Genomic DNA, 25,475 nt, shown 5'->3' on the forward strand with positions numbered 1-25,475 from the left:
AGGAGAACAAGCCTACAGGGCCATAAACTCCTGGGGATAGGTACCTTGCATGATCACTCACAACCAAACAGTCTCTCTCCCACTTGTATTCACATGGGTAGGTCTCTCAGCTCAGCAGGCTGGTTCATGAGGTATAAAAGAGCAGGCAGAGGCTTGGAATGGTGTTAAACAAAAAATAGTTTACTGTAACTTAAAAATAAACTCCCAACAAGAATGGCAAAATCATAAAAAAGAATAAATAGGATGGCAACTCCAAGCATTACAGTCTCTATTCAGGTCGGCCTCTGAATCAGTGTCCTAATGTCCAAGTCTCTCCCCAATGAAAAATACTTCTCTCTAAAAGTAAGGTGGGAAACTGATGGTGGAGAAACAAACTCTCTCCTTCAAAACAAGATGACAAAGACATTTCTGCAAAAGTAAGGTCTTCTTTTCCTTATACGTCACTACAGTCCCCACTTTTGCTGGCAGCAAGGCAAATAGCACCCAATCCTATCTCCTGAGATGGGGGTGAGGGCTTCCTCCTGAACTGGGAGCAGGTCAAAAAGACATACACCAGCTTCTTCACAATCAAAATCCTCCGAACTCTCCTGGTGTATCCAACTGGTGCAGACCAGAGGGCTTTCTGGGATCCTCACTGACAGCAGCTTCCACTTCCAACAAAAAAAACCTATCAACCACACCTTCCTCATGCTCAACCCAGTTTATACAGGGGAGCTCAGCCAATCCCAAAATAAGGGGGAGTGGCCAAGCAACTGGGGAGGATCTAAAAATGCAAAAAAGGAGTGAAGCTTTCCTTACTTATGTATTTCTTTGTTTTTCATTTATTTGAAGGTCTGAGTTAGGGATGAGCAAACTGCTTTGGATAAAATTAGGAACCTTCAATTCTAGTGCTATAATTTTGCTGAAGGTCACAAAAATATCAATCAGTTATTCTGGATGTAAATAAAATTAAAAAGAACCCCTATAGTCTGCTTTAAACTTGGTTGAAATTGAGTCTTAATTGTCTGAAAAAAAAACTGAGCCAAAATCTTTCCACTCTTATACTGTACTGGATCCAGATTTTAGGAGACTCTCCTGTCCATAGCCTCATCTACCCATACTAAACACTCTCTGCTCTTCATCATATACATTAATGCCTGTTTAGAAATAGATCTATTTATAGATAAATATATATAAATGTATACATATGTCCACTGTGTTTTATCATAGAGTTGCCCTTTGACCCCACGCTAATCTTTGGCCGTGCCATTTCCAATGTCATCTTCTCCGTCGTCTTTGGGTCTCGCTTCAACTATGAAGATAAAACCTTTCGGACCATCGTTAGCACGATCAATGAGAACTTTCACATAATCAGCTCTTTCTGGGGAACGGTCAGTGTTGCTAACATGTTTGCATCACAGTTTTTTGTTGTTGTATTTGGGAGGAAAATGGTATTTTAATAAGGGGACTTACTGTTCTTTGTTTTATTCTGTTGTTGGGTAGGTGGCTTAAAAATAGAAATTAATAAATAAAATAAACTGTGAAGGGATGCACTCTTGAGAAGATAGGAGAAAAAGATCAAAAATAGACATGTGGACCTCTGCAGTTCTGATCATGAATGCAAACTAGAAGCTCCTCACAGAACTATATTCTGCTTTCTAAAATATAGACACACTTGCATGCTTGTGCCTACATGTATCCAGAAAAAAATCACTCTGTCTGACTCTTTTTGAGCCCCCTGAAGTCTTCTGAAAACTTGGTGTGAGTTGGATGGAAACCAAAAATGTTACTAGCTAGAGTATATATGTAATTTCTGCATCCCCAAATATATCCTGACATGATCCTTATGGACTACCTGATGTGTCCTGAAAATTTGGTATGGAATGGATGCTAAAAGGAAAAGTTATTAGGTGGTGTAATTGTGCAGGCGTATTCATGGAACATATGGATACCAAAGAATACCCCTGTCAGAATGCTCCTATCCTCCCTTACATGTCCTGAAAATTAGGTGTGGCGTGGATGGAACACAAAAATGTTATTAGTTTGTCTAATTGCCAAAAAGTTATTAGTTGGTATAATCGCACGAATGTGTTTGTGGAATAGGTAGATCCCTCCCTCCGGCAAAAATTCTCCTGTCATGATCCTTGTGGACCCCCAGTATGTGGTAAAAATTTGATGCGTATTGGATACAGCACAGATGCTGATAGGACAATGAACAGGCAGACTGGGTGATCACGCTAGCCACTCTCCCCTTGGAATATCACTGCTCCTCTTTGTTCTTCCCAGATGTACAATATCTATCCAGAAATCATGGACTACCTGCCGGGACCACACAAAAAGTTGTTTGCAAATCATGAAGTGCAGAGAGTCATTCTTCAGGATGCAGTCAAGGCTCACCAGGAGACACTGGACCCCGACTCTCCCCGAGACTTCATCGATGCTTTCCTCATCAAAATGCAGAAGGCAAGATTCAGGGATTGTGCAGCCTACATCTGCTACTTTTGGATAGGGGAGGGATTGCTTTTCTATTTCTTTGCGCAGTAGTGTAAGAATATTTTAAAATTTATATTCTGTAATACTTCATATTGTATTCAGGTACTGTAGGTATTTCCCTGTCACTAAGGATCCTATTTGCTAAGCATTTTTCCCATAGACACAAAATAGGAGAAAACCTTTAGTAAATGGCCCCTAAGTTTGTACCTGTGGCAATGGAGGGTGACGTAACTTGCCCAAGGATACAAGGAAGGTCAGCAGGAATTGAATGTTGGTTTCCCAGGTTTGCAGCCTGCTGCTCTAACCACTAGGCTACTCCACTCCTACTTCACCTTCACATAGCTGAGTCAGAACAGGGGTTGAAATCAAGCATCACGTGCCTTCATTCAGAACCTGCAAGGGAATTTAAGCCCTATTTTTAATATCCTACTTCCTTCATTAAGCTGGCCATCATGATGACTAACCCTGACCAGATGAAATATACCATGCTGACCTTTTGGAGCATGTAATCTTGATCTCTGAGCTTGGCCATTAGGTGCTGCCGATGGTTGAGTCTTTCCTCACCTTGAGAGCTTTGAATGCTGTGACTGAGCCAGGCCAGCTCAGGAAGCAGACTGAATTCTAGCCCAGGAATTGAAATCAAGGGTTAGGTATTCAAAAGCCATTTACAGTAGATGGATAACTCACAAGGTATCCGTCTAAATGGATTATATGGCATATGCAGCATCTTATCCAGCTAAATTATAACCAATATGATGTTATCTGGCTATAATTTATCTGGATATAAAAGAGACATTCTGGGGGCTTTCTGAGGAGGGGGGTCCTGTTATCTGGATAACTTAGCCAAATATCTTTTCGCGTGTGATAGCTTGCTAGGGGCAGAGTTGGGGCGGGGAGGGGAGGAGTTGGGGCGGCTTCGGGACAGACTCCGCGATGTCTTCGCTGGCGGCAATAAGGTAAGCCACGTTATCGTCGCCAGTAGGGCACCCAATAGCACCATCTTTCACGGTGGCGCTATTGGGTGCGAAAGCCGGCAGCGATAACACCGCGGTGATGCGATGGCTGCTGGCTTTCGCAGGCCCCCCCCCCTTCATCCCCCCGCCCCCGTTTTTGCTGGATTCACCATTCTGTGTTAGAATGGTGAATCCAGGCCTATGTTAACTGCATAACTATAGACCTGTTCGGAAGGAGGTCTAATGTTATCCAGCATCTTCAGAGATATCCAGGTAAGTAGTTGGTTTATCCCACTGAATATACTGGACAAGTTATCTAGCTAACTTTAACCAGATAACTTATCCGCTAAATGGCCTACTGAATATTGGCCTCCATGTCTTTTGCAGAGTAAAAGATACCAATCTGTGGAGTCACTGAACTCTCAGTGGGGAAGGGATTCTTGATATAGTTCTATTTTTAGTTCTCATTATAATGTGATATTATTGTATATAGGGAGTAGTTTGAAATGCTTAGAACAAAAGAACATAAGATATGCCATACTGGGTCAGACCAAAGGTCCAACAAGCCCAGTATCCTTCTTCCAATGGTGGCCAATCCAAGTCACAAGTACCCAAACAATTTATTTATTTATTTAAACATTTTTATATACCGGCATTAGTTGTGGACATCATGCCGGTTTACATCAAAACTGGTAAAGTATGGAAGTTACATTTTAACAGGGAATTAGAAAACTGGGAGGAGGGTAAATAATTAAATAGGATAGACGAGAAATAACAGTAACATAACATTAACATGGTTCCTCGGTGTGAGCGAGGAGAGAGGATAACAACATATGGTTCCTCAGTATGAGGAAGATGGAACAGACGCAATGTGGTCTATTTTTTATTGGAGGAGGTGTGAGTTTTTATTCGGGGTAGGCATGTTTGAACAACCATGTTTTCAATGAGATAGATCACAACCATGTTTTCAATGAGATAGAACCATTCAATGAGATAGATCACAAGCTACTATTACTTATTAATTATCGTCATAGCAGTTTATGGATTTATCCTCTAGGAACTTATCCAAACCTTTTTTAAACTCAGTTACACTAACTGCTGTAACCACATCCTCTGGCAATGAATTCCAGAGCTTAACTATGCGCTGAGTGAAAGAATTTTCTTCAATTTGTTTTAAATAAGTTACCTTGCTAACTTCATGGAGTGCCCCCTGGTCATTCTATTATCTGAGAGAGTAAAATCAGTGAGATTTACATGAACTTATTCAAGTCCTTTCATGATTTTGTAGGCTTCTATCATATCCCCCCTCAGTCATTGCTTCTCCAAACTGAACAGCCCTAACTTCCTTGTGGTGAAAGAGAAACATGCGGTGATGTAGTTTTATGTGGGTCAGGAAGTAGTGGAGTGGGATTTGATGGCAATCCTTGGAAAAAATTCTGTAAAAGAGTAGAGATTTGAGACATTGTTTCCTGGGCCGATGGACGCTGAGGTGGAGTAGGTCCCGTGGTAGCTGTGCATGACCGTTTGATAGGAATCTTGGGAAGGAGACAATTTGGAGATCTTGATCTTTTCCGAGAGTGGTGAAGAAGGGGTTCGATCTCTGGTGATGAGTCCCAATTACCCACTGGTTCGTCTATGATTATATCCAAGAAAACTGAAGAGGGGGAGTGGTGGCTCCCCTGTGGGGATGTGGGATTCTGAGCGATGGATCTTGAGGCAGAGGATGCTTCAGATGGTGGTACTATATGTTTTGTCTTCGAAGAAGACTTAAGTGGTGTATCGTACGGTTTTTTTTTTTTTAATTTGCTTCTCTGGATGATGTTGAATTTTTTTTGCTTATATGTGTCAGGTGCGTGGCTTGGTCCTTGGGTGCGTCGGGGTGCGTCATCGGAATCAACGTTTTTAAAGGTACCGACGCATGTGTCGGTTGCATCATACGAGGCAAGATGGAAAGGAGCGACGCAGGGTCTGATGATGCATGTGTCGTATGTGTCATGCTCACCGTGGTGCTCAACGCATGAGGCGTTGACGCCAATGCAATCTTTGGCGCATGGATTTCTGAAGCCGAATGTGCGCGTCATGGAGCCTCAGACCGAGGTTTCTTCTTACCCTGAGAGGACTTGGTCAATCGTTTGTCAGCAGGATAGGGGGCATATGATGACGAGTGCCTCAGCCTCTCCATTTTCTCTGCCTGTTGGTGCCTAGCCCGCGGGGACATCCTGCCGCAATCCTTACATGCAGCCTGGTCGTGGTTGGGACCAAGACATAAATAGCAGTAATTATGTCCATTGGTTACCGCCATAATTTTACCACAGGAGCAATATTTGAATCCTGGGTTCTTTGGCATGTTGATCTTCTTTTTTTTTTGCTGTAGTTTTCTGAGGAGTTGGAGAGAATATAATGATCTGTCCATGAAGTACCTCAGAAAACTAAAACTGAGGAGACGACTCGAGGAGCGCTGGAATGCTAGTGCATGCGCACTTCAAAGATCTTCGAGCTAAGAGAGTAAGTTCTGCCTCATGACATCATGGATGTCATGAGGCAGAACTTTTCAGTTATCTGTCTAAATGGCTTTTGAATTTCTTCCTCCTAGTGTGTTTGCTGTGTTGGTCAGCTTGAATATGGGATTTATTGGATAACTTAATCCATTTCAAGGGTAAGTTTTTAACATTGGCAACTTATGCTGCAGAAATGTGCATAAGTTATCAATATTTTCAAAGTGAACTTATGCGCGTAACTTCACTTTGAAAATTATATGAAGGTTATGCGCAGAAGCTCAGCTGCAGAAACTTACACCTGCTCTTTGCAATGCATAACTTATGCAGGTGACATGCGTGTAAATCCACTTCTACTCTGCCCCCCTCAAACATCTCTTTTTTTTGTGCATAAACCTCAGACCTCAGACAAATTAAACCGTACATTGTTTAGTTTTTTTTTTCTTATTACATACTCACCTGTATATATTTTCCCAGGAGAAGAAAAATCCAACAACCTCTTTCTTCACTGAGTCTCTTATCATGACAGTGCACACTCTGCTCTATGGTGGAACAGACACCGTCACCACGACCCTGAGATATGGTGTCCTGATTCTGATGAAATTCCCAGAAGTGGCAGGTGAACATATTAACTATGGCAGTGGTTTTTAAAGGTTCAGGAAACATGCGTTTTTGTGTTTAGGTCAAGTGTGGGTGTATGTCAGGTTTTGTCTCTGCTTGTGGAGCTGGGGATTTAGTTTTACAAGTTTAGGGATCCTATGCAGCAATTCTTGTAGTAAAAAAATATTTACCAAGCCCCTCAGTAACATTTTATGTGCACATTAAAATGTGACTTCAAGACCAATGTACTATACATATTTTCTCAGAAGAGATGTTTGCAGAAAAAAAAAGGCAAAATGCCCAGAAACTTGCAAAAATGACAACATTTCAATGCTTTGCACATTGTTTTCTCATGGTTTTGTTCTTCTGCAAAATCACATGCTATGCCAAAACGTTTACTGATGGATTGGTAAAACTTGCCGTCAATACCATAGCCTTGTTAGTAATGTGAATGTTCGTACAAAAAAAGTTTAACATTCACATTAGCTGCAGCCCAAAATTAGAGAGCCTGCTAATCCAGCGATTCTGAGCCAATCGCCTTATTTGGAGGTCAGGAAGGAGGTTTTTTTTCACTGTTGTCAAACTGACTACAATGCACACTGGATTTTTCTCTTTACTTGAATAACTCTTTAGAGGAAGGTATTAGGCAATCAGAATCAAGCTGGACTCTCAGTCCAGGACCTCTGGTCCTCTTTCAGTCCAATCCTAATATATACTGTCTCTCTCTCTCTCCCTCCCTCTCTGTCTCTCACAAGCAATACCATATATATAAAACCTGTACAGAGAAAAGGCATGCTAGAAAAAGCAGGAAAACCTGGTGGATTGTTTTTCAAGATAAATACACACCATTTTTATTTTTATTAATACTGATTAAAACAGACTTAAGACGTATCACATAAGAACATAAGAAATTGCCATGCTGGGTCAGACTAAAGGTCCATCAAGCCCAGCATCCTGTTTCTAACAGAGGCCAAACCAGGCCACAAGAACCTGGCATATTCAAATGTAAAGAATTGTTGCTACATGAGTTCTAATCCTTGCTTGTTTTCTGGATATTTGAGTAGTTGAACAGATGAGGTAGTAGACCATCCTAGGGTGAATCATTCGCTGTTTAGGGTTGACTCTCTGGGGTTGGCAGGATTCCACTGTATTACACAGATGCAGGGGGTTCACCAAGCAGATGACTAATACTTCTCTCTCTCTCTTTCTCTATTGGAAATGCCTTTTAACTAAAAAGATCAGACTGAAATTTTAATGATGTTTTTATAAACTATTTACAGATGCAAAAATAGTGATAGAGTCCAGTTCACTGGGAATTCACAGTGAATGAATCTGATCTGAGATAATAGTAGAGGTACATATTGAGATACAGCCCGGATAGCAAAGTTAACCAGATAAACTTATCTGGCTACCTTTGGAGGTATATTCAATAATGAGCCGCGCTATTGAATATAGCCAGTTATCTTAAAGTTAGCCGATTCCTGGTGCACACATGTTATAAAATCGGTGCGTCCATGTGCGCACGCCGGGAACCACATGCGCACCTTCTAAAATCTACCCCTTATTGTTCTGCATTTCTGTATTGTTTGCTTTGAAATCTTTCTCTGTTTTTCCAAGCTGTATTAAGTAGCTGTGTCTGTTAATTTAAAAAGGCTGGTATCTACTAGAGTTGTTTGTTACCTCCCACTCTGCCACATAGCCACCCACCCTTAGGGTGATTTCTTCTTAAATAGTTATCCAAGGACTTTGTTACTTAAGTCTTAATTGTTTAACCTAACAACTTGTATATTAGTCAGTATTAGCAGAATGTCTGTTATTCAGTGTAACAATTGTGGTGCTTATGTCCCATGGCCTGTATTTTGGAGACTTAAGCTCTGGAATTTATTGCCAGAGGATGTGGTTAGGGCAGTTAGTGTGACTGGATTTAAAAAAGGTTTGGATAAGATCCTAAAGGAGAAGTCCATAAACTGTTATTAATTAATAAGGAATAGTAGCTTGGGTCTATTTAATGTTTGGGTAGTTGCCAGGTACTTGTGACTTGGATTGGCCACTGTTGGACACAGGATGCTGGACCCTTTGTCTGATGGACCCTTGGCCTGACCCAGTATGGCATATCTTATGTTATGTCTAATTTGCTTTTAGCTGTCTGCAATGAAAAAGATGACGACTCATCTGAAAGTGGAATTCCTCAGATTACAGAAAATCTCCCCTCCCTGGCAGCATCCAGAATATCTCCCCCAGCTCCCATAGAAGATTCAAAAACTCAAGTCAGCTCTGGTAGAACAAGGCATGTGACTCTACGACACCCAATTTCCCCAATTCTGCAGCATCCTGAATATCCATCCCCAGTCCTATAGAAAAGTCAAACATCCAGGATTCAGAAACCCAGGAAGAAATGGATTATAGTGGGCTCTGGCAGAAAAAGGCCTGTGATGAAAAGACACCCACTATCCTCACCGTTACCCTTACATAATACCTTTTCTGCACTGGATAATGAAGAAGCTCCAGGAATGGAAAATGAGGTGATGTCTGAAAGGGATGTAGTCACCCAGTAAACCCAGAAACCCTTAAACATTATCAAGATCATAAAAGGAAGCTGCTTCTGATAGGAGACTCGGTCATCAGAGGAACCAATTTGGAAATTAATTTTTATGGTGACTCAACAGTTAAACGCCGTCCAAGATCCTCAGCCAGTATAAATACCAACCAGACAGTCAATGCAATTATAGAGGGTGGCCCATGGAAAAGGTAGCATGATCTACACAAGTCCGGGAGCCTTCATCCTGACTGAAGCTAGCATTTCTTTCTCCTAGCTCCTGAAACTGCCTAAAGTATAGCGATGGGGATGCAATCCAACCCTGTCTCTGTGAGCTGAGGTGATGCCAAAACACTTGAATTCTACCCACTTCAAACACAACAAAGGTCTTACCAGTTCTCACAATCATCACTACCAGGCATGGAAAAATATCCTCTGAGTTTTGCTGCAAGGTCCTTCTAGGGCTTAGCTGGAAAACTCTGGCTAGACGCAGGATGGAAACCTATTTCCTCCATTGAATTTAGGAGCTTATCCAGTTAGGTAATCCTCCAATGGCCTTAAAGAAAGAGCTCTCTAGAGGGATTACACAAAACACTTGGGGTTTCAGTAGTTGAGAGAGGGCTTAAAGGAATGTATGCCCTATTAACAGGCATGGCCCAAGAATGTCTGGGAGCATTTGCTCACACTGTGCCATGGGCTCCACAATAAAACTGAAACTCTCCTGCAGAGATTTGCCAGAGGGGAAGGAAAGTCATGTGGGTTTGCTAAGGCACTCACAAAATATTTATATGAAAATATGTTCTTTTCCAGAAAAAATACAGGAAGAGATCAACCAGGTGATTGGTCAGAACCGTCCCCCTGCCATGGAAGACAGAAAGAAGATGCCGTACACTGATGCCGTGATCCAGGAAATCCAGCGATTTGCTAGCATCTCACCCCTAGCTCTGCCTCACCTAGTAATGCAGGACACCCAGTTAAAGGGCTACAAGATACCAAAGGTACTTTTTTTTGGAGTATGGCCAGAGATAGAGGTCACAGGTCTGATAGTATTTAGCATGTTTTGTTGGCTCACTACAGTGCAGTGCTGTCACCTCCTGTTTTCCAGGACATCACTGTCATTGCTGTGCTAGCTTCAGTTCATCACGACCCAGCACATTATGAGAAACCAGAAGTTTTCAACCCAGCAAATTTCCTGGATGAAAAAGGCTGCATAAAGAAAAATGATGCCCTGATGATATTTTCTGCTGGTAAAATTTGTTTTGTGCTTGTACAGTATAGGGTCGGATTAAGGACTGGGCCAACAAGCAGCTGTCTGGGGCACCCACCTGTGGTGGGCACTGGGAGCTTGTAGCTTCAATGGGGACCACCCCTCAGCGTCAGCAACTACTACTGCTGGCCCAGGTGCAGGCAGGCTGATCAGCGGCTATTGCTGAGCGAGAGGCGTGCCCGACTGAAGCCTGCCCCTTTGTTGCAAGGCTGTGGGGAGAGGGGGGGGGGGGGGGGAGTCGGAGGCAGGATGCATCTCCCCTCTTGAGGTGCTGTTCTAGCCTGCCTGGGGCACCCACCTGGCTCGGTCTGGGCCTAGTAAATTTTGAAAGGGGTGTTGCACATAAAATAGCATATACCTGCATGAGTAGAATGTACTCGCGGATAAGGTTGCCAACTGGCTCCAGATTTCACTGGGCAACAATGAAAGTGTTACTGACCTAAGAAGGTCCTACTCTGTAGTATCTTGATGTGCTGAACACGAATATGACCATGAAAAGTTTTTATTGGCTCGTTTTGAAGATATTTAATATAGTTCACTTTCTATGTTTAGTCATGTACATTTATCCAGTAGGACTGTAAATAAGCCTTGAATGATGTAATATTGCATCATATTGCATAATACCATCATGCACACATCATCCAGAGTTTATTACATCATTTTCTGATGCAATGCAGTTCTACTGCCATGCTGCTGCTGAGTAAGCTGACGTCAGCAGTGTACTATATGAAGCCCAGTCAGAAAGGGTGAGCATTTGAAATATTCATGCTGGCTGACTACTGCTGGACACTCCACAGAGATGCTCCAGAACAGGTGTACAAGAGACAAGCAAAGAAATCTAAGACGTAGTCTATGACTTCATTTTTCAAACGGTATTAACCGTAGGTCTCCTACTATTGGCATACAATTCAAGATGTAATTATATTATTGCATATTACAAAAAAACTAGAGCCAATTTTGCATTTTCACAGTCACATTCGTGTTTAGCACATGGAAATTTATAAGAATTGACTAATTTCATTTCCGTAACATGACTTTTGGAAAAATTTGTTGCCCAGTTCTGATTTCCATATTGCATTCCCTAAGAAAATCAAGACTATAAATACTTGCATGAAGGGCAGTAAAACCAAGACTGGACTAACCTATCTTGAAAATCTGGAGCCAGTTGGCAACCCTGCTCACGGTTATGTTATTTTATAAATGTCAAGATTATGCGCTTATTTTCCATTTTATTTTACCGTCGGAAAACAGGGGTGGGCAAGGGGCGTCCTGGGGTGGGGTTCAGAAGTATGCTCAGTAGTTGCTATTTTGTAAGAGATAAATGCATTTACATGACCAAACCTATTCAGACTTTTACCCCTCCTAGTTGTCTGGTGCAAGTGAAATCAGACAAGCCTGCAATTTTTCCGTGGGAAGTCTGAATGAAATGATGGCAGTTCAGGTTGAAGTGCTAAAAGGGTCTAAGGTGCAGATTTTCAAAGCCCTACGCGTGTAAATCCAGCTGGATTTACACGCGTGGGGGGGGGGGTTTCACGCGCCAGGCCTATTTTCAAAAGGCCTGGTGATGCGCGTAAAGCCCCGGGAAGCGTGTAAGTCCCGGGGCTTTTCTGAATGGGCGGGCAGGGGATGGGACGGAGGTGGGGAGGATGGTCCGGGAGCGTGGTGGGACGGTCCGGGGGCGGGGGTGGTCCGGGGCAGGGCAGGAGGTGTGGTCGAGTACTCAGGCACAGCGGCTGTGCCGGGGGATCTTGCGCCGGCAGTTGGCCGGCACGCATAGGCAGGCGTAATTTGTCAGATAAAGGTACGGTGGTGTTTTTTTTTCGGGCTGGGGGTCGGGACAGGTAGGGAAAGGGAGGGGAAGATGGGGGGGGGGGGGGAACGAGGAAAGCCAGCTGGTCTCCCCGAGGGCTCGGCTCGCGCAAGGTGCACTAGTATGCACCCCCTTGCGCGCGCCGATCCCTGATTTTATAATATGCGCGCGTACCTTTTAAAATCTGCCCCTAAGTGAATTGCAGATGGACTGAGTGAATTGAAAGAAAGAAGAGATATTGGCAAACTGATGATCTGAAATACATACACAAGTATTTTCAAAATGGTATACATGCATTGGGGTAATTTTCAAAAGGATACACTTATGTAAATATAACTACTGTTATAGCAATTTTGAAAATCCATTTACCCGCATAAAGTGCACTAAATCCTAAGGACAATTCAATGGCATTTATTGTAGCAATTTTCGAAAGCCCACTTACACAAATAAAGTGAATTTACACATGTAATACCCAATTTTAAGGGGGTAATTTTCAAAAGGCCATTTTAATTAGTGGCAGCCAAAATGGCGCCGATGGCCCGAGAGCGGGAGATCGTGCTGGGACCCCCTCCACTGGACCACCAGATAACTTAACATTTTGGGGGGGTTCGGGAGGATGGGGAAGGGTAAGGAATTTGTTTTAAAGGGTCGGGGTGGGTTTAGGGTTTGTTTTGGTGTGCCGGTTTTCCCGCCCTCCCCCAAATAATTCCCGTGCCCTATTTAACGATACAATACAAATGCCCCTGACGATAAATCGGGGGCATTTGTATTGTATTGTGCACTCTAACGATTTTGGACGATTTTAAAATTATCTGACGATAATTTTAATCGTTCAAAAACGATTCACATCCCTAATTCTGGGCACTTCAACCTTGGGGCCCAGCTATCTTCTTAGGATAGGAAGCTCCCTTCAGCATCTCTTTGAGAGAGGCATCCTTATACCAACAACCTCTCTCCTTGAAGGGAGAGACCCACAGAACCTCTCTCCTTGAAAGAGGCTCCCCAAAAAAACAACTTGTGTCTTGGATAGATAGGCTAGAGAAGAACCTGTACTTACTTGTGTACTGAAGTTTTGTTAAAGTGCCAATACCTCAGAATGAGTAGTGCCAAATATCTACTACTTCCTCTGATATCACTCCCTTCATACATGTTATATTAAGACCACTGATGCTACATTGGTAAGGGGAAAATTAGGGAACTGCTTCATCTTTTTTGTGGGTGGAGACTTGTTTTTGTTTTATGTTGATTCATTTTATTGCTTGCTATAAATTTTATATTTTGATTTCTTCTTATTCAGCAGAGTACACCATTTTAAAATAAAATATCAGAAGTGGACGCAGTCTATAAGAATAACATAAATTAATAATGCTAGCTACAATAGCTATAAGCAGTTGGTAAAAAGAGGTCATAGATTCATCAAGTTCAACTTTCTTTTGATTGACTAACATGTAGCTCTCCACATTGTGATCGAGGAAATGGTAAAAAAAACAATCTATTTCTACTTTTACCAATCCTTCTGATCTTCTCCCTGCAGGGCAACGGATTTGTCCTGGAGAAAACTTGGCCCGGATGGAAGTCTTTTTGTTCTTTACCACCCTCCTGCAGAACTTCACTTTCCAGCCTCTTGGTAGCAGAGAAGACATAAATCTCACTCCTGTAGGGAGCAATTTGGAAAACCTGCCCCAGCCATACCAATGCTGTGCAATACCTCGCTAAATGAATTTTGGAAACAGTTATAAGCATCTATAATGCATTTCCACTGTCAATTATTTCTGTCTCACTAAAAATGATAATCAATTCTTAATTGTAATGTTGGTGATAGGTGCTCCATTATCCCATAATCTGCTGCAGCACAGAAGAGGTACAGTATGGGTGTGAGTCTTCCTTATCATCCACTGTCAATGTGCCCCCAATCCTGCTCTGGAGGGGGAATTCAGTCTCAGTGGCTGGGCTGTCTTTGGCCTCTCTGCTGAACCTGTTAACAGTGGTGGCAATTTAATTGTAATGGTGGGTTTCTAATGCTGCTGAAGCTTCAGGAATTTGGAAAGCCAGTCCCTTATTTGCTTTAAAAATTCCTAGCTTCAGAATAAAACTGATCTCCAGGTCCCAATTTATCTCAGAGCAAACTCTTAAATTAGCAGATTGACATTAACCAAGAAAATCTGACATGAAACCAAAAATTCCTCTTTTTTGGTAGTTTATTGTAAAATGTACAATTCTAACAGAAAGATCTTTAGAAACAGTTTGCTCCCCGTATCCTACACAGGCAACTGATATACACTTTACATTTTCATTACCCACATGCACAGCCAAGCAATACATTCATTACCTATTTCCTTGCATCATATTCTCATGCCATCTAAATAGATAAATGGTTAGGCTCCTCTTTGTATAAAGGATGTCAGGGTAAAATGTGATGTTGACTCAGGCATTTACAAATTGTGGAACCCAGAAAACAGAGAGAGCATGGTACAAAGATATGAACAAATGTTTCATTTCCGCTGTGTGATTAAGGAAGGCTATGAAGCTAAGCTCCCTGTAAATGTTTTCAAGGTTAGTTTACTTTTTCCAAAGGGGGGGTTAGGAATGTGCTCAACGTCCCCCTTTCATCTTCAATCAAATGTGCTTATCTTAACACTTTATTTTGGTATGAAAGTGTATTTAAATCTGCATATGCCATGTCAATTCAGAGTCAGTCAGTATTGCTCTCTGGCTCCCCATGTGTACATGAATCAATAAAGGGTTAAAGGGAAAAGAACGTCCAGTCTCTTTCTTGTGGTGTTTGTAACTTTTTTGCCAGCTGACCTGGAATATTACAGCTTTACTGGCTGAGTGCCCCCTCTCTCGATCCAGATGAAACACAAGACCCCCTGAAGGTATTTGGTTTCCTTTTTGTTACGTTCTGAATGTCTTGAACTATAGTGGGCCTCTGGGTCATGGTGAGTGTAGGCTCCGCCCACAGGGAGGAGCCCTATGGGCTCTCGCCACGACAGGCGAAGTCTCAGCAGTGAAAGACAACAGAGAGTATAAGTTTTATTATACAGCCAATGATGAATCTTGTAGGCGGGCAGGGCAGCAAGTATGACCCGTAATCTGGTCCATAGAATGAAATCCGTGGAACAGAGTAGACCAGTTGATACCTTATCTAGGTGTAGCTTGTGCAGTGGATCCGGATGTGTTCCCAGGAACAGGATAGCCGGAAGATGGAGAAACAAGGCACAAGCTAAGCGGTTCTGGTGGAAGCCCGCAAGCGGGATGACCTGGGGAACCGTGCCACAAAGGTAGATCGGGTGCTGTACTCACACTGACCCAGAGTGTAGATAGCTGGTAGACACCAAGGAGATCCAGAGCTTGAAAGGCGAGGTCTTCCAATACGATGCGACTGCTCACTGGAAGTAAGCGAGGCAGAGGAATGGCCCTCCATGGAGTGGATAGCCTATAGTGCAGAGAGGCCCCCGAGGAGCGGGTACCTGAATCACTCTGACGGACAGCGAAGCGAAGCCCCAGTAGGAAGGAACTAGCAGGACGGTATCCTTGCTAACTCAACTAGCAAGGAAGTCAGTTGGGGTTATATACGGTATACGGATGACGTCGTGGGGTGGGGACGCCTCCGAGGTTCCCGCCATGACGTCCTTAAAGATGGGGCAGGTGTGCACGCGCGCGCCTAGAGAACCCCAGATGTAAGATGGCTGCCGGGAGCACCCACGCCGACCCGGGCACACCAAGGAGGTCGTCGTGGGGATGCAAAGGCCACCCTCATTCCCAGACTCGGAGTTGTGAAGAGAAAAGAGGTAAGCAAGAGAGGTCGCAGCCGCCTGCAACCGATGGGTGCAACATTTTTTATCCCTGTCTTTTTGTGCTGTACCATTTGTATTGCGGTGGCATGGAGACCTTCAAGGGAAATGTTACTTATTTATTATTTATTATTTATTTTTGCGCTATAATATGGAGTCCGGTATGTTCTTTTGAATTAAGAATTATTTACTTTAAAAGATTAGGATCTGATACTGCCTGGTAAATAGGCAATGATTTCAGGGAGGCAAATCTTGGTGACAATTTCAGGGAGAAAAATCCCATTGAATTACTGGGAGATAAAATCCCTGGCTAAACAGTCTAGGTAAATATGCTGGCACAGTCTAAGTAAATAGACTCATCTAAGTATAGGAAGTGAATCCCTGCTTGTGTGTGATAGAAATAAGGATTCCTGGCTTGGAGGTCCCAGATGTAGTGCATGTGTCTGTGATACGAAAGAGAGTGCGTGCTGCTAAGTATGGGGGACCTACCCCGTGAAAGAAATTCCAGAACCCCTGCTCACTACATGTGGAAGGATTATGGACCAGAAACAGGATGATATATGTTTGAATGGCATCATGCCTCTGAGGGAATAGTTTCAGCTGATGGTACTTTCGATTTAGAAAAGCTGCAGCAGATAAGAGTTTTTAGTTTTTGTTCTCGTACAATCTCTGCTATGGTTGATTGGTTTGCAGATAAAAGGAAATTGAATTTGGCAGCATTCAACCCACAGAGCTGGATTTTAAAACATACGCGCGCTGCCTACATGTGTGTGCGCTACCCGGCACGCGCACATGTACGTCCGATTTTATAACATGCGCGCACACAGGATGGAGGTGGTCCGAAGAAGAGCAACCAAAACGGTATGGGGTCTGTATCGGAAGTCTTATGAGGAGAGGCTGAATGATCTGTATATGTATACCCTGGAAGAAAGGAGGTACAGAAGAGATACGATACAGACCTTCAGATACCTGAAAAGATTTAATGATGCACATAACTTCAAAGCTTTTCCGTTGGAAAGGAAACAGTAGAACTAGGGGTCACAAAATGAAACTTCAGGGGGGACGACTCAGAAGCAATGTCAGGAAATATTTCTTCAGAAAAAAGGTGGTGGATGCCTGGATGCCCTTCCGGAGGAGCTGGTGAACTCAAAAACAATCAAATAATTCAAAGGGCATGGGATAAACACTGTGGATCCCTAAAGGCTAGAGGATGGGGTAACCTGCTCGGTGGCAGTTACTATTCTTAATATGCATGGGCCTACTATCCTTATGGTATATAAATCCAGAAGGTAGAACAACAAAGCACAAAGTAATACAATCATATACCAAAAAAATTGTGCCTCAGCAAAATTACAAAATACAAGAAAAACGTTTTTTATTAACCATATAGAACAATTTTTTAATACATTTACTGGTAAATTTTAAAAGGAGTGTGCATGGGCCCATTGGGCATGTGAGCAAAGATACGTTTAACTTTATATTGTGTGTGCAAGTACATGTGTAATATCCTTGTCCTGTATCTGTGTGCAGCCTTTACATGCAGACTCACACAAGTAATGAGAGAGAGAGCGAGAGAGAGAGACAATCTGACACTCTGTATATCTCCCACTGTAAGAAGGTCATTTTCAACTCTGTGGGTTTTGGGGGGGAGCGGTGTTATATTGGTCTGCCTAGGGCACAAGGGTCTGTAGACTCTTGTAACACTGCCCCCCCCCCCCCCAAACCACCTTGAGTTGAACGTGACCCTCTAACAGTGGGAGATATATAGAGTGTTAGATTATCTCTCTCTCTCTTCCCCCCTCCATGGTATTGAGGCAAAAAATCTCCAGACTTGCACCTCATTAGGACCAGTAGTAAAGTTACACAGGGAACATGGCGTGTGTTGCCTTCCAAAATTTGGAGTTATGGTGTTAAGTCTTGGCCCCATCCTGGAACGCCCATGTCCTTCCCCTTTTCTGCTTCCTTATTCTTGATGGGGCGGATTTTAAAAGCCCTGCTCGCCGGCGTACCTATTTTCCATAGGCCTGCCGGCGCGTGCAGAGCCCCGGGACTCGCGTAAGTCCCGGGGTTTTTTGTCGGGGGCGGGGGCCGATCGACGCGGCGTTTTGGGGGCGGGACGTGGCATTTCGGGGGCGTTTTGGGGGCGTGGTTTCGGCCCGGGGCGGTCCGGGGGCATGGCCGCGCCCTCCGGAACCGCCCCCGGGTTGCGTCTCGGCGCGCCAGCGGCCCGCTGGCAAGCGGGGATTTACTTCTCCCTCCGGGAGGCGTAAATCCCCGGACAAAGGTAGAGGGGGGTTTAGATAGGGCCGGGGGGGGTGGGTTAGGTAGAGGAAGGGAGGGGAAGGTGAGGGGAGGGCGAAAGAGAGTTCCCTCCGAGGCCGCTCCGATTTCGGAGCGGCCTCGGAGGGAATGGAGGCAGGCTGCACAGCTTGGCGCGCGCCGGCTGCCCAAAATCGGCAGCCTTGCGCGCGCCGATCCTGGATTTTAGCAGATATGCGCGGCTATGCGCGTATCTACTAAAATCCAGCGTACGTTTGGTTGCGCCTGGAGCGCGAACAAAAGTACGCGAACGCGCTGTTTTAAAAAATCTACCCCGATGTGTGTACTTCCTGGATTCTTAAAATTAGAGTTGTTCGCGCATTGCCCACATATAAGCGCATGGGGCCATTTTTTATGCAAGCAACACTTTTAAAACTCTTAGGGCCGGATTTTAAAAGGGTTACGCGCATAAGTAATGCGCGTAACCCTTAAAAAAAACCCCTGCGCGCGCCGAGCCTATTTTGCATAGGCTCGGCGCCGCGTGCAAGCCCCGGGACACGCTTAGGTCCCAGGGCTTGCAAAAAGGGGCGGTCGGGGGCGTGGCCAGGGGTGTGTGGTGTCAGCTCCAGTCTGCCTGGAGGCAGGCGTAACTTCGCGGATAAAGGTTAGTAGGGGGATTTAGGTAGGGCTGCTGGGTGGGTTAGATAGGGGAAGGGAGGGGAAGATGGGAGGAGGTGGAAGGAAAGTTCCCTCTGAGGCCGCTCCGATTTCGGAGCGGCCTCGGAGGGAACAGGCAGCGCGCAAAGGGCTCGGTGCGCGCAAGTTGCACAAATGTGCACCCCCTTGCGCGCGCCAACCCTGGATTTTATAAGATACGCGCGGCTACGAGCGTATCTTATAAAATCCGGCATACTTTTGTTTGCGCTTGGTATGTGAACAAAAGTACGCGCGCGCTGTTTTTTAAAATGTACCCCTTAGTGTGTACTTAAAAGCCTTTTTAAGGCAGGACCAGCTATATCCTCTTGCCTGAAATCTATTTGCTAACTCAATAGACCACAACCTATATTCTTCAATCGTAGAACAGACCTGTCGCAGTCTAAGAAACTGGCCAATAGGAATAATGTTTTTAAGATCCTTCGGATGGAAACTATCATAATGTCAAATAGTATTCTTAGTGCTTTTCTGAAATATTGTGGTATATTCTCTACATGTACAATTTTTTATATGCATTCTGTTTGTATGGGATTCCTTCATTGTCACATGCTCAGATTGTATTGGTCCTCCTTTTTAAATTTTCTGGGTTGTTGTACATGTATGCGAGGCATGTTTAATCATGTGTTGTGCCGGTTGTTGGTATTGGGAACTCATTTGGTTGAGGTAAACTATGTTATATGTATTGGCTACATTTATATTTTCTTTAGTTAGTCTTATCATTTGTCATTATTATTTATATAGGTTGCCTTTTTCCAATTGTCATTTTTGGTGTGGTTTTAATGTTTTTGAATGCTTTTTCAAACATGGTAAGGTGGGTATATCCAGTTTTTCCAATATTATTTAGTATTTTTTTAAGTTTAGATATTTTTACATTTTACTTTTTATATTATTTTTTCAGATTTTTTTGGATTAAAATGCTATTTCAAGATCTTGAGTGAAACATTCATTTCAAGGATATTCTTTCTCCAGCATTTAAATTGAATGATTGAATGTTAATTCCTTAAAGCCGATTGTGGAACAAGTTATAGTAACCACCATTTCAGCTATACGTACAGGCAGTAATTTGCCAACATATTGTGTGCACATGTATGTTGTTTTAATTTTTTGTTTGTCTGTGCCCCCTGAAGAAGCCCACCTATGTCCTGGAGAAATTGTGGCCTATAGTTGGGAATATGTGCATTTTTAATATGTTTGTTTGTTTGTGTACATATTAAGGGGGTCATTTTCAAAGGAGTTACGCATGTAAATGTGACATACTATCGTAGCAATTTTCAAAAGCTATTTACTCGAGTAAAGTGCACTTACTTGAGTAAATCCTATGGACAATTCAATGGCATATATTGTAGCAATTTTGAAAAGCCCACTTACTCGAGTAAAGTGTATTTACTCGAGCAAAAACCAGTTTTGCTCGAGTAAATGCTTTTTAAAATCTACCCCTAAATGTATTAAAAACTATAATATTTTTTCTATTTGGTTAATAAAAAAATGTTCTTATGGAGCCTGAATTGTAGCGGAGGAGGGAGAGAAGCCGACGCAGGCAGCCCGAGAGAGGAGGCGGAGATGAAATCAAGATCTACCACAGCTGTGGACCCTTTGCCGGTGACATCACTCCTGCGCCCATGTGCTGAAAAGACCGCGGGATTGCAGTAGAGAACGGAGCCTGAATTGTAGCGGAGGAGGGAGAGAAGCCGACGCAGGCAGCCCAAGAGAGGAGGCGGAGACGAAATCAAGAACTACCACAGCTGTGGACCCTCTGCCGGTGACATCACTCCTGCGCCCGTGTGCTGAAAAGACCGTGGGATTGCAGTAGAGAACGGAGCCTGAATTGTAGCGGAGGAGGGAGAGAAGCCGACGCAGGCAGCCCGAGAGAGGAGGCAGAGACGAAATCAAGAACTACCACAGCTGTGGACCCTCTGCTGGTGACATCACTCCTGCGCCCGTGTGCTGAAAAGAACGCGGGACTGCGGCGCATTGAGCCGCCGGCGCATCGTCTAAGCCGCGCACGCCAAAGGGGCGTGCGCGCGACTTAGATCGACTTTGATCGCTTTTGATTGCTAGATTTTGAACTTTTCTTGAATTTTATGGGGCGGAAAAGGAAGGCCAAAATTGTTTCATCCTCTCCAGCTCCATTTGGATCAGGGCCTATGGACGCACATGTCTATAAGGTATCGCCTCAAGGGGGCGGTGATAGGGATTCCCTGGAAGTTTCCCTAAGCCCCGGCACAGGGACAACACCTCTTCAACCCCCATTGGAAACATCAGGAGAAATCAGTAGAAGATCAGCAATAGTAAGTGACGTTGAAGTTTTTTCTCAACCGCTGAACTTTGCATGTTCCCCCTGTCCAGAGCTAACACAGCAAGGAACAGGTGAGGGACCTTTGATACCTAACATTGATAGCGTCAGGCTAGAAGCCGTGGATGCAACCAATGTGACAATGGGGGATTTGTGGAGGATGATGGTTAAACTGGATTCCAATGTGTCACAGATGAATATCTCTTTAGGTGCTGTAGTAAATAAAAATAAGATTCTTATACAGGAACAAGGGAAGCGTTTGAATAATATAGAAATATCTGTTCAAAATGTGACTATGGAAATGGAAAATGTAAAAAAGTTGGAAAGTATGCATACATCTGATAATATTGTGCTACATTCTAATTTGGAAAATTTAGAAAATTTAATGCGTAAAAAAAATCTGCGTATTGTAAATTTTCCAGTGACAAGATTACTATCACCATTTGAGATGTTTGCTAAATATGTAAAAGAAGTTTTAGCATGGAACGAGGTCCCAGCTATTTCTAAAATGTATTATTTTCCATCTCAAATGGGAGATGTTCCTGGGAGGGAGGGAGGAAGTTCGCCAGGAATATCTACCTTTTTAGAGGAATCTGTGGATTTGATAAATAAAAGAGCAACTTTGTTTGTGTCTTTTATTTCAGAAAGAGATAAAGAGATTGTTATGGAAAAGTTTTTCAAAAACAAGGACATTTTATTTTGTGGGCATAAGGTTTATATTTTCCCTGATGTATCCAGACCAACTCAGGTCAGGAGAAGACAGTTTCTTGCCCTTAAAAATAGAGTATTAGAACTTGGGGCAACTTTTTTCTTAAAGTACCCCAGTAAATGCTTTATTAACTATCAAGGGAAAAAATTTATTTTTTCCCAACCGTTTCATTTGGAAAATTTTCTTAGAGATAAGAGTCAGGCTCAATTGGAAAACGAGGTTTCATCAATGTTAGCCCAATAAGATACTAGAATATCTTTCCCTTTTTCTAGAGTTGAATTAATAGGGTATCTTTTTATTGGTTAAAGGGCTCCCACATTATAAGATCTTTTATAGCAGTATGTTGGTTTTTTTTGTGTTTGAATTATCCGGTATATTCTTAGGAATTTAAGGCTGCTATAATAATTTTCTTATATTATGTAAAAGAAATATGATTTTACTTTGTAAATGTCATAAAAAATCAATAAAGAATAAATTATTAAAAAAAAAATGTTCTTATATTTTGTAATTTTGCTGAGGCACAGTTTTTTTTTGTATATGATTACTACCCTTAATCAATGAGGCTTGATGTTTTTGACACAACTGCTCTTCACTTTGACATCACTCTCCACTTTGATGGCATGGGGAGAAAAGGGGAATTGGATTTAAAAGGCAATCAATATGGTTCCCAACTTTTACAGTCTGGTGAACTGATATGCAGACATAAGGGAAAAAGAACAGGACTGCTTTTACTCCAAGTTCAAAAGCAAAGCACGTCAAGCAGCATTGTCTGAATTTCAAGATGGCTCCTTATCCAGAAAAATGTTGCTTTGTTAATATATGAAGCTTAGGGTAAACTGCACAGAGTAGCAGTTACTAACCTTAACAGAAACATGGGGGTAACCTGCATGGAGCTGGATTTTGGATTTTCAGAAAGCGTTTGACAAAGTCTCTCATGAGAGGCTTCCAAGAAAACTAAAAAGTCATGGGTTAGGAGGCGATGTCCTTTCATGGATTACAAACTGGTTAAAAGACAGGAAACAGAGAGTAGGATTAAATGGTCAATTTTCTCAGTGGAAAAGGGTAAACAGTGGAGTGCCTCAGGGGTCTATACTTGGACCAGTGCTTTTTTTTTTTTTTTTATTCTTTATAAGTTTTCAATAATCCAAACTTATACAATTAGTTTGCAGATAGAAAAAACATGGTTTGGTAACCTTCACAAAAATATTAAGCAATAATAATAATAATAATACATGCATATTATCATTTTACTAAAGAAGAACATGTTATAGTACCAAACCATTAATCATATCAAGACAAAATGAGAGTGATATGCAGGATGGTAGAAAACTAAGGGGAGATCTCACAAACTACATAATCATAGATAAAGGCCAATTAGCATAGAACCTGCATTACTATTCTAAATTTGTTGATTAGACACTGGGGATGAAGTTGTTATTTTCCTTTGTTTTAGGAAATTTTTTAATTGTTCGGGTATAAAGAAAATATACAAATCATCTTGTTTCTTAATTAAACATTTACATGGAAATCACAGTGTAAATGAGAAACCCACTGATATTACTTCTTGGCTGTAGGCCGAAAAGGCTTTCTGCCTGACTTGAGTAGATATTGTTAGGTGTGGGAATATTTTAATTATTTTTTCCAAAAAATGAATAGGATATTTATTGAAATATTTTTTCATAATTTTTAATATCATTTATAGAAGAAAAAGTTGCCAATAAAGTATCCCAGTCAAAAACTTGAGCTGTGGAATCTTCTAAAAAATTTGTAAGATCCCCCTGAAACATCATTTGTGATCTATTATCATCTAACTTCCTAGGTTTAGGTAAGAAATAGCAATTAATTACTACTGGAGAATCTTCGGACATAAAGCCAAGCTTTTGTAATAGAAACTTTTAAAGAGTAATTAATGGTACTTCTCCAACTATACTGGAGAAGTTAAGAAATCTTAGATTTAGTTGCTTGGCATTATTTTCAAGAGATTCAATTCGTCTAGTTATTATTTCCCTATCTTTAACCACAGCTACATGAAATTCCTGTTTTCTTTCCTCACAATCTTCAAGCCCTTTAATTCTATCAACAGATTCTTTAATTTGTTTTTGTGTTTGAAGAAATTCTTGTTGATTCCCAGTCCTTAACACATCTACTTTAATTTCTAACCCTTTAATATTAGATAACATTCCAGCCATCATTTCCCACAAAGTATCTAATGTTACCACTGCAGGGTGAGTGAGAGGACCTGAGGGTATCCCACTAGTCAGTTGATCCTCTTTCCCTCTTGGGGAAATTAATGACTCGAATCCCCCAACTGCACCCAATGGAGTCAGACCAGCGATACCAGTAGCTCCTTCTTCTCCCAGTCCTTTGATGTGGGTTTCATAAATTCCCGCCTCAAGGCTGGAAGTGATGACCTCTGAAGAAACTTCCTCATGACTCCTCTCACAAAGTCTCTGCGCTGGTGGTAGTCTGGTATTCGGACTTAGGGAGGCCTCCTCTGCCGGCACAAGCAGTCCTCCCTGACTGCCTGGCACATCAGATTCCTCAGTACCTGCCTTATTTAATGCAGGAGAGATCATAAAGTATCTAATTTCCTACTGTATAGGTGAAGGTAATGGGAGGGAGGGAAAAACCCTCACTTTCCCTTTTCTTTTTGGAGGCATAGTTATTTTCTTAAGTAAATAGCCACTTTAGACAGCAGAAACAAAAGCTGCCTCATCTCTTACTATGCAGCCAAATACCACACTTGCAAAGATGACAATGGGGAAGTGTCGAATTAGATCTGAAAAAGTTCCTTTAGAAGAATAAATCAGCCAAGTCGAGGAGATGTCACAGGCGAATCCAGGCGAGTCCAGGCAAAGCCCGGCAAGCCGCGCGCCCCTTAAGCATGCGCGACTTTAGTGGCGCACCGGCGTCTGCTGTGCGCCGCACATGCCCTGCTTAAGTGGAGCACTTCCTGGTCCGCCTCCAGGTCCGCCCCTTGATGTCACCAAGCTCAGCAGCTGCGAGTTACCATCGGGTCAGGCAGGCAGACGCGTGGCCCCGGGATCAAACAGCTGCTAGCAGGGAGAAGATCTTTCACGCTCCTTCTCCTTACACTCTCCTAGACCAGTGCTTTTCAATATATTTATAAATGAACTGGAAAGTAATACAACAAGTGAGGTTATCAAATTTGCGGATGAAACTAAATTATTCAGAGCAGTTAAATCACAAGCAGATTGTGATACATTACTGGAGGACCTTGCGAGACTGGAAGATTGGGCATCCAAATGGCAGATGAAATTTAATGTGGACAAGTGCAAGGTGTTGCATATAGGGAAAAATAATCCTTGCTGTAGTTACATGATATTAGGTTCCATATTAGGAGCTACCACCCAGGAAAAAGATCTAGGTATCATAGTGGATAATAATTTGAAATCGTTGGCTCAGTGTGCTGCAGCAGTCAAAAAAGCAAACAGAATGTTAAGAATATTGAATACTGTGTACAATTCTGGTCACTGCATTTCAAAAAAGATATAATTGCGATGGAGAGGGAACAGAGAAGGGCAACCAAAATGATAAAGGGGATGGAACAGC

At 42.6% G+C, this 25,475-nt stretch overlaps 2 protein-coding genes across 6 annotated transcripts in view; both read left to right on the top strand.

The window, feature by feature from the left end:
* The window catches only part of LOC115072974 (cytochrome P450 2F2-like), a 107,241-nt gene extending 92,360 nt beyond the window's left edge, over positions 1 to 14,881 (top strand). For all 5 annotated transcript variants that reach the window (XM_029571039.1, XM_029571040.1, XM_029571042.1 and 2 more), the window contains 6 exons: positions 1,210 to 1,370; positions 2,266 to 2,442; positions 6,398 to 6,539; positions 9,867 to 10,054; positions 10,162 to 10,303; positions 13,668 to 14,881. In XM_029571039.1, coding sequence (XP_029426899.1) covers positions 1,210 to 1,370; positions 2,266 to 2,442; positions 6,398 to 6,539; positions 9,867 to 10,054; positions 10,162 to 10,303; positions 13,668 to 13,849 — 992 coding nt within the window. In that variant the 3' untranslated portion in view covers positions 13,850 to 14,881. The remainder of the gene's footprint in view (positions 1 to 1,209; positions 1,371 to 2,265; positions 2,443 to 6,397; positions 6,540 to 9,866; positions 10,055 to 10,161; positions 10,304 to 13,667) is intronic.
* The window catches only part of LOC115072975 (cytochrome P450 2F3-like), a 175,214-nt gene that overhangs the window by 105,231 nt on the left and 44,508 nt on the right, over positions 1 to 25,475 (top strand). The gene's annotated exons all lie outside the window — the stretch shown is intronic.

Source organism: Rhinatrema bivittatum, chromosome 11 (genome assembly GCF_901001135.1).
Source record: "Rhinatrema bivittatum chromosome 11, aRhiBiv1.1, whole genome shotgun sequence".
NCBI classification, from domain to species: domain Eukaryota; kingdom Metazoa; phylum Chordata; class Amphibia; order Gymnophiona; family Rhinatrematidae; genus Rhinatrema; species Rhinatrema bivittatum.